Source organism: Maylandia zebra, linkage group LG8, assembly GCF_041146795.1.
Source record: "Maylandia zebra isolate NMK-2024a linkage group LG8, Mzebra_GT3a, whole genome shotgun sequence".
Lineage (NCBI taxonomy): Eukaryota > Metazoa > Chordata > Actinopteri > Cichliformes > Cichlidae > Maylandia > Maylandia zebra.
In genome coordinates, this window is record NC_135174.1 from 28,159,576 (window position 1) to 28,174,582 (window position 15,007).

Here is a 15,007-nt window from a genome sequence, read left to right on the forward strand (position 1 = left end):
TTTGTGGTTCTGCATAGGTTACTACATTCTCCAGCTTGTTAACCAAATCAGATGTCAAGGTTGTAGCCCACGCTCTAGGACTGCACACAGACAGGATCCTACTACTGTCGCTCCACCAGTTCGACACTGAAGTCTCTTTCTGCAATAAAATACGGTAACGATTTTTCAAATAAAGCAGGATTTACAGCGTTTTAACGAGTTATTTTTCAATGAGATCTTTGTGCAAAATAAAGCTGCTCTCCCATGAGTCTCGACCTGCCACTGAGCTTCAATCATTTTGGACCAGAGTTGGTATTCCTTGTGTTACTCTGCAGTATTGGAATAGTAACACGTAACACATATTGATTAAATCCAGGCTGCCATAGGGCGAGAGGCAGGGTGCTGGACCTGGACAGGTTGCCAATCTCTCACAGAGCTAAAGTGAAACCCAAGTTATTATTGTAATTGGAAAAAAACCCAGTGTAATTTCAAGTTTTAGTTGATGATGGCAGAGTTTCAATGTTGCAGTGTCTAAACACAGACAGTGATGCAGAAATGAGCAAGTTTGGCTTTGCAGGTGCTTACCGGTTTAGTTCAGAGTAGCATTTTCTTTGCAGCAGTATCAGAGACGCTGATGCGGATTAATCTTGCTCCTGCTCATCTGTCTGTATTAGGGGTTTCCTTCAAAACGCTGGCCGCTCTCTTCATATTCTGCTAATCCAAATGGACCTCGAGGAATCCCGCTGCAGCAGCGAGCTCATTGCATCAGCAAAGTAGGTCTCAACCTCAAACTCATGAACAGATCTGATTTAAAGCAGGGTCGGTGAGAAACGGGACATTGAAGGCATTTGCGTTGTATTTGTCTGCCAACAGATACTGCACCATGAATTATCTGATGTCACTGGAGGATCACACTTGTTGGGTGATTTTCATTGTGAAGGTTTCAAGGATCCCAAGTCATTCCCAGTACATTGGTTTCCAAGGAGGTGAGGACCAAGTGGGACAACAGTTATTGTTCCACCACAGTTATTTTCATGATTGCAGCATTATGCTTGATGTATTACAATAATAACATAATGTTTTATCTTTTCTATCAAAGGAGTTTGGCACTCGGTGCATATTGACGACCTGAGAGATTCGGAGGACATGAGCCTGAACCTGTCGGCTTTCTGTGGAACTCTGATTAGCAGCCTGCTCAAACCTGCCCTCACAGGTAAACACTGTGCAGGAAGTATTATACTACTCTGTAATGACAGAGAGTACGTCAAGGAAATAAAAACCTGTTTTCACGCTACCTGGAGCTTATTAATCATCATTACATACAACACTGTTTTAACCCAAAGTACCCACAGAATAACAAAGGATGAAAGATGCTATTGTTTATATTTCTTGCTCATTTAACCTGATTAGCTAGCTAGGCTAGCTCTCTTAACAACAGTACCTTTTATTTTTTACAGTTTCATTCATTTAAGTTTCTGCAATTTTTCTGTGATTTATCAAACTGTTACTGAGACGTTTGATGTTTGATGTTAAATGCAACAGGAGAAAGTGGGTGAATTACTTATAGTTACTAACATCTCACCGGCCAGCTTTAATAAGCCCGAGTGCCGTCACAGGTGTTTGGTTTTAATATACCGTTATTTATTTATTTAATCTAAAAAGTAAAATTAAGCTCTTAACTAGATTTTTAATAAATATATAGTTTTGGTTAGTTTTGCCTTCAAAAGGCAATTTAAGCCTCATTTTCTTGTTACATAAACAGTATTTTTAATCTTCATCAGCAAACCACGATGATATAGAAACCTTGAGGGGAGGAGAGGCCTCTAAAGAAGACAGACATGTGAGTTAATGTGAAATGAGATGATAATGAAAGCATGTTTCATTATGTTTAAATGTTTACACTTGAAAAAATAATATAATTCTCTTTGCTTACAGAGCGACAGAGCTCAGCTTGACAGATTGTCTTTAGTGAGGTCTTGCATCCAGAAAGCAGTGGGTTTGCTGAGGGACCCCGACAGCGTGGCTCCAAGAAGTATGGAGAGGATGCACGTCCTTCTGAACCTTCTAGGAACTGGTGAAAACCACACAGGAGGTAAATATCCAATGCTGATCTCTATTTATATATTGCTGAAGTACGCTTTCAATGCCTGACAACAAAAGATGCTCTAAATATGCAGAATTTTGAAATGGTTTGATGACTTATATCACTCGACTAATCTTAGATTCTTCATTTCTTTCTAATCAAACTGCTCTCTGTTTAAAGCTCACTTTCAGAGGTTGTTGTTGAGCAGACTGGTTGAGGCGTTGGCACAAAGAGAAGAAACGATGGGCGCTCCTAAAGAGTGGGTGTGCTCAGAGGCCAAGAAACGCCACGCTCTGCAAGAGGGAGGGACTCTCAGGTAAAAGTCTCCTGCAGATGTGACAACAAACCTCACAAGATCCTGTGAGGCATCATTAACTCAGTTAAAGTATTTGACTTTATCCCTGTCTACGTGTAACACTTCCAGCTCTTCAAAAATCACAGACGCTCAGAAAGATTGGCTTTTCACGATTTATTCCTGCAGAAGACATAAAACACACTCAACAGGTGTCTTCTGATGGTACCAGCAATTGTAGCTCCCTCACAGTGCAAACGCGTGCTGTGAGGAGCGGAAGCCTTAGCAGCTTCTAAATGCTAGAGTGAGATCCGGTTTCTGGGTTTTCAAAATAAAATACAATTTAAAAAATGATAAAATTCACACTTACAATGATAATTAAGAACAGGTAAGTGCATGTTTTTCATATGTATTTTAACTCCGTTACATACGCAGTATGAATCCATAATTGCAGTAAATCCTGTAAAAACAAATATTTATAAATTGATCAGTTTTTGGAGGTGAGAGGTGCTCCAGATAGAATTGGACATTTTTATTATTTGTTCATGCACTTGTACAAATTAGGCTCTCATATGCTATGATTTTCTGTTTTATGTATAAACAAAAGAAATACCGTATTTCCCGGACTACAAAGCGCACCTGAATATTAGCCGCACAAGCTAAAATCAGGGGAAAATCCTGTTTTGTACATACATTAGCCGCACCTGACTAAAGGCCGCAGGTGTTTCAATGTTGACTTATCATATGTAAGAGAATATGCACAAAGGGAATTGTCAGGAAAGAGATGGCTGTTTGGAGACACACCCCTTTTATTAATATTTTGAAAAACAAGTTATGGGTACATATTTGCACATGTGCTGTGCTTCATAAATGAGTAACAAATGTAGTACATAACAGTAACCTATAGCACACCAGAAAAATAGATTCAGACTACCTTTTAGGCTCAGGTGCAGTGACACGGCTTTAACAAGAAGAAAAGTCAGTCATTCACTACCATCTTTCTCATCTTCCTGCACACTAAAACCACCAAAGTCCTCTTCTCCAATGTCGGAAACGAACAGGTTCAGGATGGCTTCGTCATCCACTCTCCGCTTCTCTCCTTCGTTGTCACTTTCAAAACCAAACAAATCCTCATTGTCAGTGTCAGAGTCGAACACCCTCAGAAGGGCCGTGGCGGTATCCTCCTCTCCATCATGCAGCAGTCCAGCCCTTCAAAATCCGTTGGTGATCGTGGATGTTTTCACACTTTTCCACGCTGTCAGAATCCACCGGTGGAGTTGAGCATAACTTGCTTTTCGCAAGTTTATCGCCGCTCGTCATCCACGCCTCCCACTGAACGCGTAGCGCTACTTTGAAGTTTGTTTTTCGCGCTACTTCGTACGGCACTACGTTGCCTGGCGGACGGACATGTGACTAACATACCACTCTTGAACCCCGATCCTTCCGCCAGGCAACGTAGTGCCGTACAACAGCGGAACAAACAAAACAAATCGTCTTACGATATCACAAAAATCATGGACAATCTATAGAAAAGCCGCACCTGACTAAAAGCCGCAGGGTTCAAAGCTTGTGCAAAAAGTAGCGGCTTATAGCCCGACAATTACGGTACTTGTTTTGATAAATAACTGTTTCAGAAAATGTTCAAGTAAAAATGACAAAACAACACATTTTACGTTATTTTGTGCTCATTTCTATTGTCAGTGCAGTTCTCTGAGACATTTTCAGGAATACATATAAAATAAACTTGTCATATCTTTGGATTTAAGACACACCCTGTGGCGCTGTCTTCAGTCCACCGTGACACCGATCCTGGCCAGCATGTTGGAGGTTATGGACCGGTATGCGAATCTGGATCTGCTCTCTGATGACAGGACCGGTCCGGGCCTGATACAGCTGTGGTTGGACATCCTGGGAGACTCACAGGTTTTACACCTAACACCTCTCCAAAAACAAAGGTACTTTGCATTACCTCTTCTGTGTGTGAACATTATCACCACCTCTCTAACAGTTGCTGTTCGTCTTTTGTGTGATTCCAAAGCCAGCACGTAATGTAAGCTGTGTTTTGGAGTTACACCACATGCTCCGCTGTGAAAGCTTTGCACTTTCTGAGAAATCGGGAGCCGGTCTAACTTCCTCTTCCTCTTACATCTAACACATTCATTTTATTAAAACCAACTATTTTCTTATTGTCTAATATATCACAGAGATATTCACGTTTAATCATGTCACCTAAGAGTGGTTCATCTGTTTGGTTCATCTCTGTAATAAAAACTGCATTTTGTGAACATAAAGCAATTTTTGTCTCTAATTATAATATTTTCCAGTGAGTCAGATCAGGAGGTGCTTGTGCAGCACCACTTCATGCTGGATGGTGAAGAGCAGCCCTGCTCGGCCCCGTTCAGCTGGCTGGTCAGCATGCACCTCGAGACTCTGTGGGAAGAATCTGAATTTATGCCAGGTTAATGACAAACTCAAAAACAAATCAAACAAATGAGGTCGATGTAGAGCGCGTTGAAATGGACATCTGTCTGTCTGTCTGTCTGTCGCTCTTCAGTAACAAAAGAGGGTGGTGCAGAGAGGATTCTCCAGTTTGTGAGCACCTTCAACAACAGCAGGCTCGGCAGTCACCTCCAGAAACTCTCAGATGGGGACCGTTTGGATTACGCCCGCCGCTATCTGCATGACTTCCTGCTGCTTTCTTTGAAGATCAAGTCAAAGGAGGAGCTTAAGGTACAAATATTATCAGTCATATTTCAGTAAAACATGTTTTGGGTGAAATAGTCTTGGAGTTATTTAAGTTTTTGCAAAATCAAAACTCATTTTTGCCAATCATCTTTTTATCACAATAAGAGCTTCTTGCCATTAAACAAGCAATATACTGTATGTAAGGTGGTGAATGTGAAGATCCTAGTTTAAAAAAGTCATGAAAACAACCATGAACTTTAAATTAATTTTGAGGACGAGAAAGAGGGCCTGCAACAGCTTTTGTTTTGTTTCAGCAGCAATGAGAAATGAGCCTGCTCTGATGCTTTTACAGTGGCGCTAATTATACGTGTCACATGCAGGTGTTCACCAAGGCCATGCTGGGCTGCGTGTGTGAGCTTCAGACGTCCACAGGCACCAAAGCTGACGTCTCTCCTGCTTGGATAATGGCAGCTTCAAAGCATTTTGCACCCAGACTGGACACCCTCTGCCACATATTTCTGCTGCAGCCCCAGCTAGCCAATCATGTCGCTCAGCAGGGGCCAAACTGGGAGCCGGAGGAAATGGTGAGGATCATCTTTTTGGCTACATTTTAAACATTCTCGTCACACTTATCTGTTCTGTGTTCTTAAGTATTTTATTTCTGGCAGGTGGAGGACATTTTAGCTCTGGGTATCTGTGTCGAGGAGACCAAACTTCTGACCGTGACTTCCCTGGACGAGTGTGAGTCCTTTATGCGCAGGGTGGAGTTGCTGCAGCCGTGTTTGGATAGAGCATTCGGTCAGAAATACAGCGCCCTGTGTGGCCCTGCCAGTCTACAACACCTGGACTCTATCAGGTGAGTCAAGGTGACAAGATCTAGAGAAGGAAAAGAAAAACATTTCAGTGTTTCTTGGGTCCATTTTTATTCTCATCTGCCATTTCAGGTCACTGTGGCATGGCATGCTGGTCGTTGCATCTTTCATTCAGCATGTCACCTATAAAGTTAAACAGGACGACTCGAGATTGAAAGATCTGGCTCTCAAACACTGCAACCTTCACCTGAACGTATGTAAAAATGGTTTCTGCGTCTTCTGTGTGTCTCTGGATTTCACAGATTTATTGAGCAGATAACAGCATGAACACTTCTCTCGTTTTGACATTTGCTGTTAGAAGGAACAGATCATGAAACTTAATGGCTTTTTTGATTTAATAGTTTCTTTTAAACAGTTTAAAAGCTGTAACAGAAAGTAAAAGATCAGAGAAATGCAGAGGTTGAACGTAACCTGGAATTTAACACCTGATGCAGGAAAAATGTCTCGCTCTGACAAAACTGCAACTAATTATTTAATACATACATATGGCAGATGTTGCTGAGCTTAGACATGAGTACATCAGAGGGTCGACAAAGGTAGAGAGGCAAGGCTGAGGTGTTGTGGACATGTGCAGAGGAGGGATAGTGGATATATTTGACAAAGATTGTTGAAGATGGAGCTGCCGGCCGGGAAGCAAAGAAGACGAAGATTTATGAAGGAGGACATGCAGAGGGTTGATGTGAGAGAGGAGGGTGCTGGATAGGAAGAAACAAAAAACTAACTGTTGATGACTCAAAAAAACATGTTTCCACTTCTGATCCTCTAACAGCTGATGCAAGAGTCTCCTGATGTAAAAAGCGTGGACACGCTGCAGCAGCTGATCCGCATCCTCAATTCCTTCCACGAGGAGTGCATCAGCAGGGACCTGAGGTCAGGCTCCAGACTTCAGTTCAAGACTTGATTTTAAGCCTAATCTCACAGCAGTATTTCTGTTGCATTGATGGTGTGAATCTTAAATTAAATAATTTCTAATAAGATAATAAATATCTTACCTGATCATGTTTCTGTGCAGGTTTGGCATTTCTTGCCCGGTTTGCCTCTCTGAGTTCAAAGAGCCGTCCGTCCTGCCGTGTCAGCACGTTATCTGTCTGCCGTGTCTCCAGCGCTGCATTCAGGCCCACAGTCGGTGCCCTAAATGCAAGAAGGAACTGCCATCCAACTTCAACCCCACTGTTTCTCCCACCATCAAGTGAGTGGGGAAAAATAATGTAGAATCGACAGTGGGTCATGTACTGATCAGTCTGTGCAATAATAGTTTAATGGTCCACCTTAAAATACCACTGAGGGGTATTTTAAGGTGGTCATAGTGAGGTTTCACATTTATAACTCTCTTACTGGGAGCACCTGTCACCGCTGTGCTTGCCCCACCTGGGCCACAGCCAATCAGAATCCAGCCACAAATGTCCGAAGATGAAAACTAAACAACAACCACATACTCCAGGTATACAAACAAATAATCCTTCGGTTAAACATCTGTTCTTTGAGCTATGTAGTTTGACCCTGGATGCCATAATTTCATGTTCACTCTCACAGTCAGTCTTAATTCAGTGATGCTGTCCTGCAGTGTTATTAAAGTCTGAAAGCTTTCTTCTGATTAATGGCTAACTGTATGAATTTGTGTGGCTCAGGAAATCACTAGAACAGCAGGCGGCCATCAGACGCTGCTGTAACGCCTTCTTCCTGGAGGTGGTGTCCAGGTTCTGCCTGTCGGAGGGTCAGAATCCAGAAGAAGGGGTTGTGGAGCTGCTCTTCTCTTTACTTGTGTTCGCTACCGGTCAGTGAGCAAATTACTCAGTGATATTAATCAGATAACCGATGATGCTGTGGCAGTGAGGCATTCTCTGTTGTGGCTCTGTGTGCTGCAGGAGACGTGTACAAGACCAGAGAGCTCACTCCCTTCCTGGAGTGTGTGGATAACAGTCCGGTGGTCCGATCTGTGCTGCTGAAGCTGCTGCTGCAGTACAGGTGAGGTCAGGGTAAATTAGAACTGACGCTGTAGAAACATGGCATGAAAACTAGAGTGTGAAAGAAAAACCAAGGCTCAAAGAAGGATTTCATTGAACATCCTGTATGTGGAGATCATTGGAGTATATGTGTTAGCTTTGCCCAGGTGAAGTCTCACATTCACACCTACCTGAAGAACCTGGAGGAAAATCTTCTAGATATAGAAGACCGCACTGAACTCTACCTGCTGTTCGTCAACTGCTTCCAGGTGAAAACAGACAGACTCTCCTTCCCCTTTAGTGCTCTTTGCATTACAATTTTCACCTGGGTTGTTTATATTTGTATATTAAGTTCATGTAATTTAACAGAAGTGAATTGTTTCACATGATGAGAGAATTCAACTTTGAGTTTTTGTACATAATCCTTCATTTCCCAGAAATCAAAATTCACATTTTGCACTAATTTCAGCCTAAACTGTCTGTTTGCCACTCAGGATTCTCTGTTGTGCTTCAAAGCGAGAGACGTGGAGAAGAGCGTAGAACAGCAAACACAAAGTGATATCAGCTTCCTGAGCAGGATCGCCAGGAAACAGACTCCAGACAGACAGGAAGACCCGGCAGAGTTCCTGCTCAACACCGCCAGGCTCAGAATCTGTTTGAGCACCGCTGCAGAGCTGCTGGAGAGAGCCACAGCTCAAGGTGGGCTACACTTTGAGTCACATGTATGCATGCGTGCATGCCTGAAATCTTAAATCCAATACTGTGGTGCTGTGAGCTCAGATCAGCTGTAAGTCAGTTATCCCAGGCAGGTATTGAGTGTTTCGTCTTGCATTCAAAGGTGGAGAAATGGAGGCTAATCAGTACCTGCGACAGGTGAGGGGTGTGTGTGAGTACAGCGGTAATGATTGGCTCAAGGTTTACCTGCTGCGAGCCCTCCACAGACGCTCTGGCATCGAGCGCATCCTGTCCCTGATGAACAGTCCGGCCTCAAGGTGGATCTTCCCTGCAGAGGTGCTTCGACTTCAGGTAAGAAAATATCTAAAACGACAGAGCTCCTTCCATCCATCCATCCATCCATCCATCCATCCATCCATCCATCCATCCATCCATCCATCCATCCATCATAGGCTAGGTTACAGTATTTCAAAATCAAACATTGAAATCTTTTTTTCCTTACAGAGAATGATTCTGACTAGCGTGGACAGTTTCCTTTGCTGCGGGGCTTCTTATCGAGCCATGAGAGACGCTGTAGCTCGAGTTCTTCTGGAGAACACCTCTGACACCTTTGTGACAGAGCTAAAGGTGAGCAAGATGCCAGGAGGTGGATGAGGATCTTATGTTGTCTTCTTTTTTGGGGCAGTGTGCACAGTTCAGAAGAGGAAAGAGCTTTAATGCTGTCTGTAGATGTGTCATGTCTCCCTATGACCACCAGGGGTCAGCGAGGTCATTTAAAAGAGTGTCTGAAACGAAATAATCAGTTAATCATTGAAGGAACATAAACATTTCATATTAACTCAAATTTTTAGCACTTAACATTTAACAAAAGAGATTTAGGATGATTTATTGACTGTTTTTTCGTGTGTTTTTAAATTCTACATTTAAAACAAGCTCCTACCTTCAGCTTGTTCACTTGTTTAACGTAATATTTGTTTTGTCTTTCTCTACAGAAACTTGAAGGCTCTCAGATCAGCCTCCTGGCCCTGGCCTTGTTCAGACAGGTCACCTGTCGCTACAAGTCACCTGATGTCAAAATACATCCCTCCAAACAGGTAAATGTCTGACTTAATCATTTATGTGTCTGACTAAAAAAAACGTTGTATATTTAATGTCCATCTACAGTTTTCTGACATGTTGCACTCTGAATATACAGGACACAGCAAGGCTGGAAGAGCTCCTGGGAAAAAACATCAAATCAGGGGAATTCAGGAATTTCTGCACTTCACTTCTTTCCAGTCACATTGGCGGACCACATTCACGTCTCCATATAAGCCAGAACCTGCCAGCTCAGAGGCAAACCCTCCTGGAGCTGCTGGTCCATCTGGTCTCTGTGCTCCTCAGTGAAAGTCCTCTGCTCGTTCCTCTTCGTCAGATAGCCTTCCAGCCTGAGAACGTCACAGTAAGACACTTCTTACAGTCACTTACACTATTTTTTGTCCCACCCTGCTAGAGTAGCTTTGCATGACTCAAGGCTCAAAATAATCATGATTTATTTGATGCTAAGCCTTGACTATATCTGGAATATTCACTCTGCCTTCCTCTAGAGGCAGGAAAAACAGAGCAGCATGAATCCTGAGCCTTTAGCTCTCAGGGATTATCTGCACTTACAGTGACCTTATTGTGGAAACTTGAACCATGTTTAATGTGAGCGTCCACCATTGGGATATTGTATACAAAGGAAAATCAGAATAAATGTCAGTTTACATGGTTGTTTCATGTCTTCTGGATAACCTGAGAATGACATTTGAATTTTATAAAACCAGGAAATAAAAGATTCAGTTAAGTTTCATTATGTTAAATGTAGAATTTTGTTTTTTAAGGGAAAAGTAACTGCAGATTTTTAAATTGTCTCGTGAGGTCATACATTTGTGTTCATAAATTTAGCTAAATGATAAAATTCTGAGGAAGGGGATAAAATTAACTCAGTTTCCTTCTTCCCGGCAGAACGCCTTCCTGCCGACCATGCCGGATGATCACACAAATGAAGCCAGACAGTGGTTGACAGGCGAGAGGAAACTACAGACCTACAGTGAGTGATTAACATTCTGAAGTTTGTTACTTTTGTTACTGACTCTTTCAAATCTGTCTTTTTTCCTCTTTTTTCACATTTTAGCGTGTGCCAACGGGCATGTGTGTTTTGTGGGAGAGGTATGAACTATTACTCTTTCCTTAATGCTTGAATTAAAAGTAAATTATTTAACAAGTAAAATATTTCAGATTCAACAAAGCAAAAACAAAATTAACCAAAATTCATGTGCTGTCCCATAGTGTGGAAGACCAGTGGTTACATCGAGATGTCACTGTGGGATGCCAATCGGTGGAGAACGACATGTCCCAGTGTCTGGATTTACACAGCACACAGTGCAGGGGTATTTCTTTCTTCAGTTTAGCAAACTTGTTACAGTATTTGTCAAATATCTCTCTATATATCTAATATCTGCTTTCCTCCATGTTTGTGTGACATGTCAGAGATCAGACGCGAACAGGACACATTTTAGGAGAAGCTCATCAGCGCTCTGAAGCCCCAGAAAGGCAGATGACGTACGCTCAGTCCTGCATCCTGCGGCTGCTCACGCACCTCTCCATGCTCCAGGGTGCCATAAAAAATCAGAGAGTGAGAATTTACCTGAGTGTGGCTTTGCATATCTGTGGTTTTAAAGGCTTGCATCATGTGATAATACTCCTGTTTTTTGGCGGGGGTTTTTGTAGGAAGTCGGTACATTGATCCACCCCACACCGAATGATGTCTTTAAATTCCTGTGGCAACATCTTGAAAAGGACATGAAGGTTTTGGGGCAGACTCTGGATCAGAACATGGACAACACAGCGATTACAGTTCACCTGATCCTGGCACGATTCCCTGCAGGTGATACTGACTCAACCATGATTGTTAACATGCTGCTTGTAATGTCGCTGTAGAATAAACGTGTTTTAACTGTGCTGAACATTAACAAAGGTTCCCGCAATGCAAGACCCGATCTGTCCTCCAGACAGAGCCGGCAGCAGTGGGAGAAGCTTATATGTGATTCTGCCATCAGCCCAGTGCTTCAGGTAAGGAATACAATGTTTTTCAAAGACATGAAAAGACCTTTTGTGCTTCAGATTGATAAAGTTTTGTTTCTTCTGCCTGTTTTCAGGATTTGCAGAAAAATCTGACTGAAGCTCAGAACAGAATTGGAGCTGATGATGGACTTGCTGGAAGCCCTTTGCTGAATCTCCTCTTTGGGGATCCTGGGAAAATGCTGTCCTCCCCCTCTAACTGCCCAACACACCGCTCGTCCTTCTGGACTCTACCCGAGATCATCACAGTGGAGCGTTTTTCTCAGTTGGTGGAAGAAAAACAGGGACAGAGTGCTTTACCTCTCCTCAGCTTGTTTCTTAAGAAGGTATCAGCCATCATCAAGCCGATGTGCACCATATTTCACAGATTTTACCTTAAGAGATTAGGTACAGTGAGGATGGCACAACTCTCCCTTAAATTTCACTGAAATCTGCTGAGGAGTGTCAGAGAAATTGTGCTCAATATCAGAAAAATTCAACTAAGAAGAAAATATCAGAAGTGATCCTGAACGCTTGTCTGTCACAGTAGTTTAGCTGATGATCTGGCGAGAAGTGAATGTCAAGGCAGGTTGAACCAGAGAGGGTGATGCCTGCAGGGATCTACACACAAACAGAGACAAGATGTGCACAAACACAGAGGGAGAGGGCACAAGACCACAGCAAACAGCACCGGAGGAACAAGACCGCTTTTAATAAGATAGCAAAACAGTAGTTTGCTATATTATTGAGTCAGCATGTCAGCATCAAGCTAAGAGTCAAAACAATGTGACTACGCTTTGAGGGCGTTGCATATTCAGTGGTTAGTTCTACACTGAATAAACAATGTCAGGCCTCCTCTTCCTCCTGTTACTCTAAACTGTAAAGCCCTTGTACTCTTTCAGTCTCTTCGATTTATGGCTTTCCTCAGACTCAGGCTTACACTATGCAAACAGTGGAGAGGACTTTCAGATGAGAGGTGAAACCTGAAAAAAGTCCAATTATCTTCAGATCAAATGTTTAACACAATGGCCTGGATGACTGAGAACATACACAGGAAAGCAAGCAGTGAATATTAATGCCCATTGCATTAACAGGCTTTACACAGTATTTCCCATGTTTGCTGTTAGGGTGTTGAATCATAGCACTGATCTCTGTGCAAAGATCTGAGGTAAAGACCTGACAACATTACAGAGAGAAACCCAACAGTTGTCTTTGAGCAGCAGTTAGCAACAATGGGGAGTAAAAAAAAACAACCCCAAAACTCTTTTTTTTAATTGGAAGAACTGTATGAAGCAGCTTAAGCGGGACAAAAGGGGAAAAGAAAGCATGTGCCAAAACGTAAGGACAGCAACAGCATACTTCTGCAAAGGCTGAAAATCCCCCCACACCATTAAGTCTCTGAATCCAAAAGCATATCTGGATACGGATGATTTTGTAATGTTTTTTGGGAACATCAGGAGGATGTCTCTAAATGTGTCCTATTGGGTCAAGCCCCATATCCAGAGAAGCTTCGTGCATATCCATTTATTTATTATTTATCACCTGGCTAACAAACAGAATCGACTGTATAACCTCCTTGTCTCGGGGGATAATAAAATTCTGTGAGGTTGGTGGAGCCATTAACTTGCAGAAGAAAAGCTGACGCTGGCTTTGTGTGTTTTTCCCAGATTCACTGTGTGCGGCAGTTACATCACCTTCCTGAGCTAGCTGCTTTACAGTCTGACCTGCTGAGGGTGTTTCCTCTGGCGTCACACTCCACACCGCAGACTATTGCGCAGAGGTTACAGCAGATACCAGCAGGTACATCGGCCTTGCATCTGTGACTGATCAACACCAGCAGCAACATAACACAGACACAAACACACTCACAGACACAAACTGAATTCTTGTGTCATCCTCACTAGGGTACCAGAAGAAGATGCTAAGTGAGAGAGTGGGCAGATTCATCAGAGTGTGGAACTCCCTCAGAGCAGAGGTGGCAAACAACTGTAAGCATCTGCATGTCTGCTTTAAACCCAAGCAACGAATCTCCATCTGATGATAATCAGTGTCGTTTATTTTATTTTATATTATAAACTGAATGCATATCCACCAATTTTATATATAAAAAATAACACTTTATCAAGCAAAGTCTCATTTAGAGTCAACATAAAGATGTAACTAGGTCCAGATGTGCTTCATAATAGTAAAATAATCACACACTGGCACATATTTAAACATATTTAAAGCTCAGTCACATGATTACTAAAAAGAAGTGAAGTGATTGTTGGGGTGTTTATTGAGTGTCAGAGCAGTTTTCAGTTCCAGCACAGTGTTTAATATAAACAGTGGGAAGTCTTCAGTGTTTGGTTTCATAATATTTAGTTAAACGGTGGAAACATTACATTTTGACTTTTATTTTGGAAAATGAAAACCTCGGGTACAGTTGTGTTATTTGATGTCAACGTGGTTTGGGTTTAGAGTTCGTATTGCAAGAGTTACTTAATATTTTCGGGGCATCAGTTACTAAAGTGACTCATGAACGAGAAGGAGATTTCTGTCTGGGTGATCGGTTTTCCAAAATCATCACCTGGGCTCATTCTGACAGCTGTGAAGGACAAACAGTCCAGTATTAGGAGACTTACAGTTTACGCAGGTTGGTGGGGCCAAAGAACATCCAGCTCCAGGGAGTACTGGTGGCACTGCTTATTGGGAAGAATGTGAAGTCTTCAGTCTTCATATGATTCTGGTTAATGTGCACATGTGTGACTCCTTTCAAATGAAACAACAAAATGCACAGATGATGAGGGAACACTGTGTTTCTTGGCAGAAAGATTCAGTTGTTTTGGGAAGATGTCAGAGCTACGTGTCAAAAATAAATTCGACTTAAAGAAAGAAAGATGTTTTTATTCAGCTGAGCCGCTGTGTTGTTTCATTCTTCTGACTTCTGTGTGTATACAGCAGCAGACTTGGGTGTGGATGTGAACTTGTGTGAGAGGGAGGTGACAGCCGAGAGCTCTGGGGAGTTTCTGACTCCGAGCCGACACGGCCCGGGATCCGTTCTCCAAACTCTGGTCGACTTCCTGTCGGAGACTCACAACAGCCTGGTGAGAAAGGCCAGGCGAATGAGCGGCACCGAGGACAGGTCAGTCCAACATCAGCTGCAGAGGCTCGTGGGCCACAAGACTAAATCAAAGTGCCGTTTTCTTCTCAGCTTCCTTAATTAAATAACTGTTAAATTACAGGTGAAGCATAATTGGCAAATAGTCTTTTGTAGGGATCGCACTGAGATGAATTAGAAATCTAATAAGATTCCAGACAACTATATACAATCAATAAAAATAAATGAACAAAATTCTTGTGAATTGCTGCTAGATTTTGGACATTAGCAGGAAAATAACTTGCAAAGTGATGCATG

The 15,007-nt window shown here is 42.4% G+C and overlaps 1 protein-coding gene across 1 annotated transcript in view; it reads left to right on the plus strand.

Annotated features, from left to right (window-relative positions):
• rnf213b (ring finger protein 213b) overlaps positions 1-15,007 on the plus strand; it is a 34,656-nt gene that overhangs the window by 16,814 nt on the left and 2,835 nt on the right. The window contains exons 27-59 of the mRNA XM_012923175.3: positions 18-154; positions 654-752; positions 853-965; positions 1,079-1,192; positions 1,761-1,819; positions 1,915-2,071; positions 2,243-2,378; positions 4,121-4,309; positions 4,679-4,812; positions 4,909-5,084; positions 5,420-5,623; positions 5,708-5,895; positions 5,984-6,104; positions 6,681-6,781; positions 6,924-7,100; positions 7,540-7,685; positions 7,777-7,876; positions 8,012-8,123; positions 8,349-8,553; positions 8,693-8,880; positions 9,034-9,156; positions 9,522-9,623; positions 9,725-9,970; positions 10,516-10,600; positions 10,685-10,719; positions 10,840-10,940; positions 11,041-11,185; positions 11,281-11,437; positions 11,528-11,622; positions 11,709-11,957; positions 13,278-13,410; positions 13,515-13,598; positions 14,551-14,734. Coding sequence (XP_012778629.3) covers positions 18-154; positions 654-752; positions 853-965; positions 1,079-1,192; positions 1,761-1,819; positions 1,915-2,071; positions 2,243-2,378; positions 4,121-4,309; positions 4,679-4,812; positions 4,909-5,084; positions 5,420-5,623; positions 5,708-5,895; positions 5,984-6,104; positions 6,681-6,781; positions 6,924-7,100; positions 7,540-7,685; positions 7,777-7,876; positions 8,012-8,123; positions 8,349-8,553; positions 8,693-8,880; positions 9,034-9,156; positions 9,522-9,623; positions 9,725-9,970; positions 10,516-10,600; positions 10,685-10,719; positions 10,840-10,940; positions 11,041-11,185; positions 11,281-11,437; positions 11,528-11,622; positions 11,709-11,957; positions 13,278-13,410; positions 13,515-13,598; positions 14,551-14,734 — 4,595 coding nt within the window. The remainder of the gene's footprint in view (positions 1-17; positions 155-653; positions 753-852; positions 966-1,078; positions 1,193-1,760; positions 1,820-1,914; positions 2,072-2,242; positions 2,379-4,120; positions 4,310-4,678; positions 4,813-4,908; positions 5,085-5,419; positions 5,624-5,707; positions 5,896-5,983; positions 6,105-6,680; positions 6,782-6,923; positions 7,101-7,539; positions 7,686-7,776; positions 7,877-8,011; positions 8,124-8,348; positions 8,554-8,692; positions 8,881-9,033; positions 9,157-9,521; positions 9,624-9,724; positions 9,971-10,515; positions 10,601-10,684; positions 10,720-10,839; positions 10,941-11,040; positions 11,186-11,280; positions 11,438-11,527; positions 11,623-11,708; positions 11,958-13,277; positions 13,411-13,514; positions 13,599-14,550; positions 14,735-15,007) is intronic.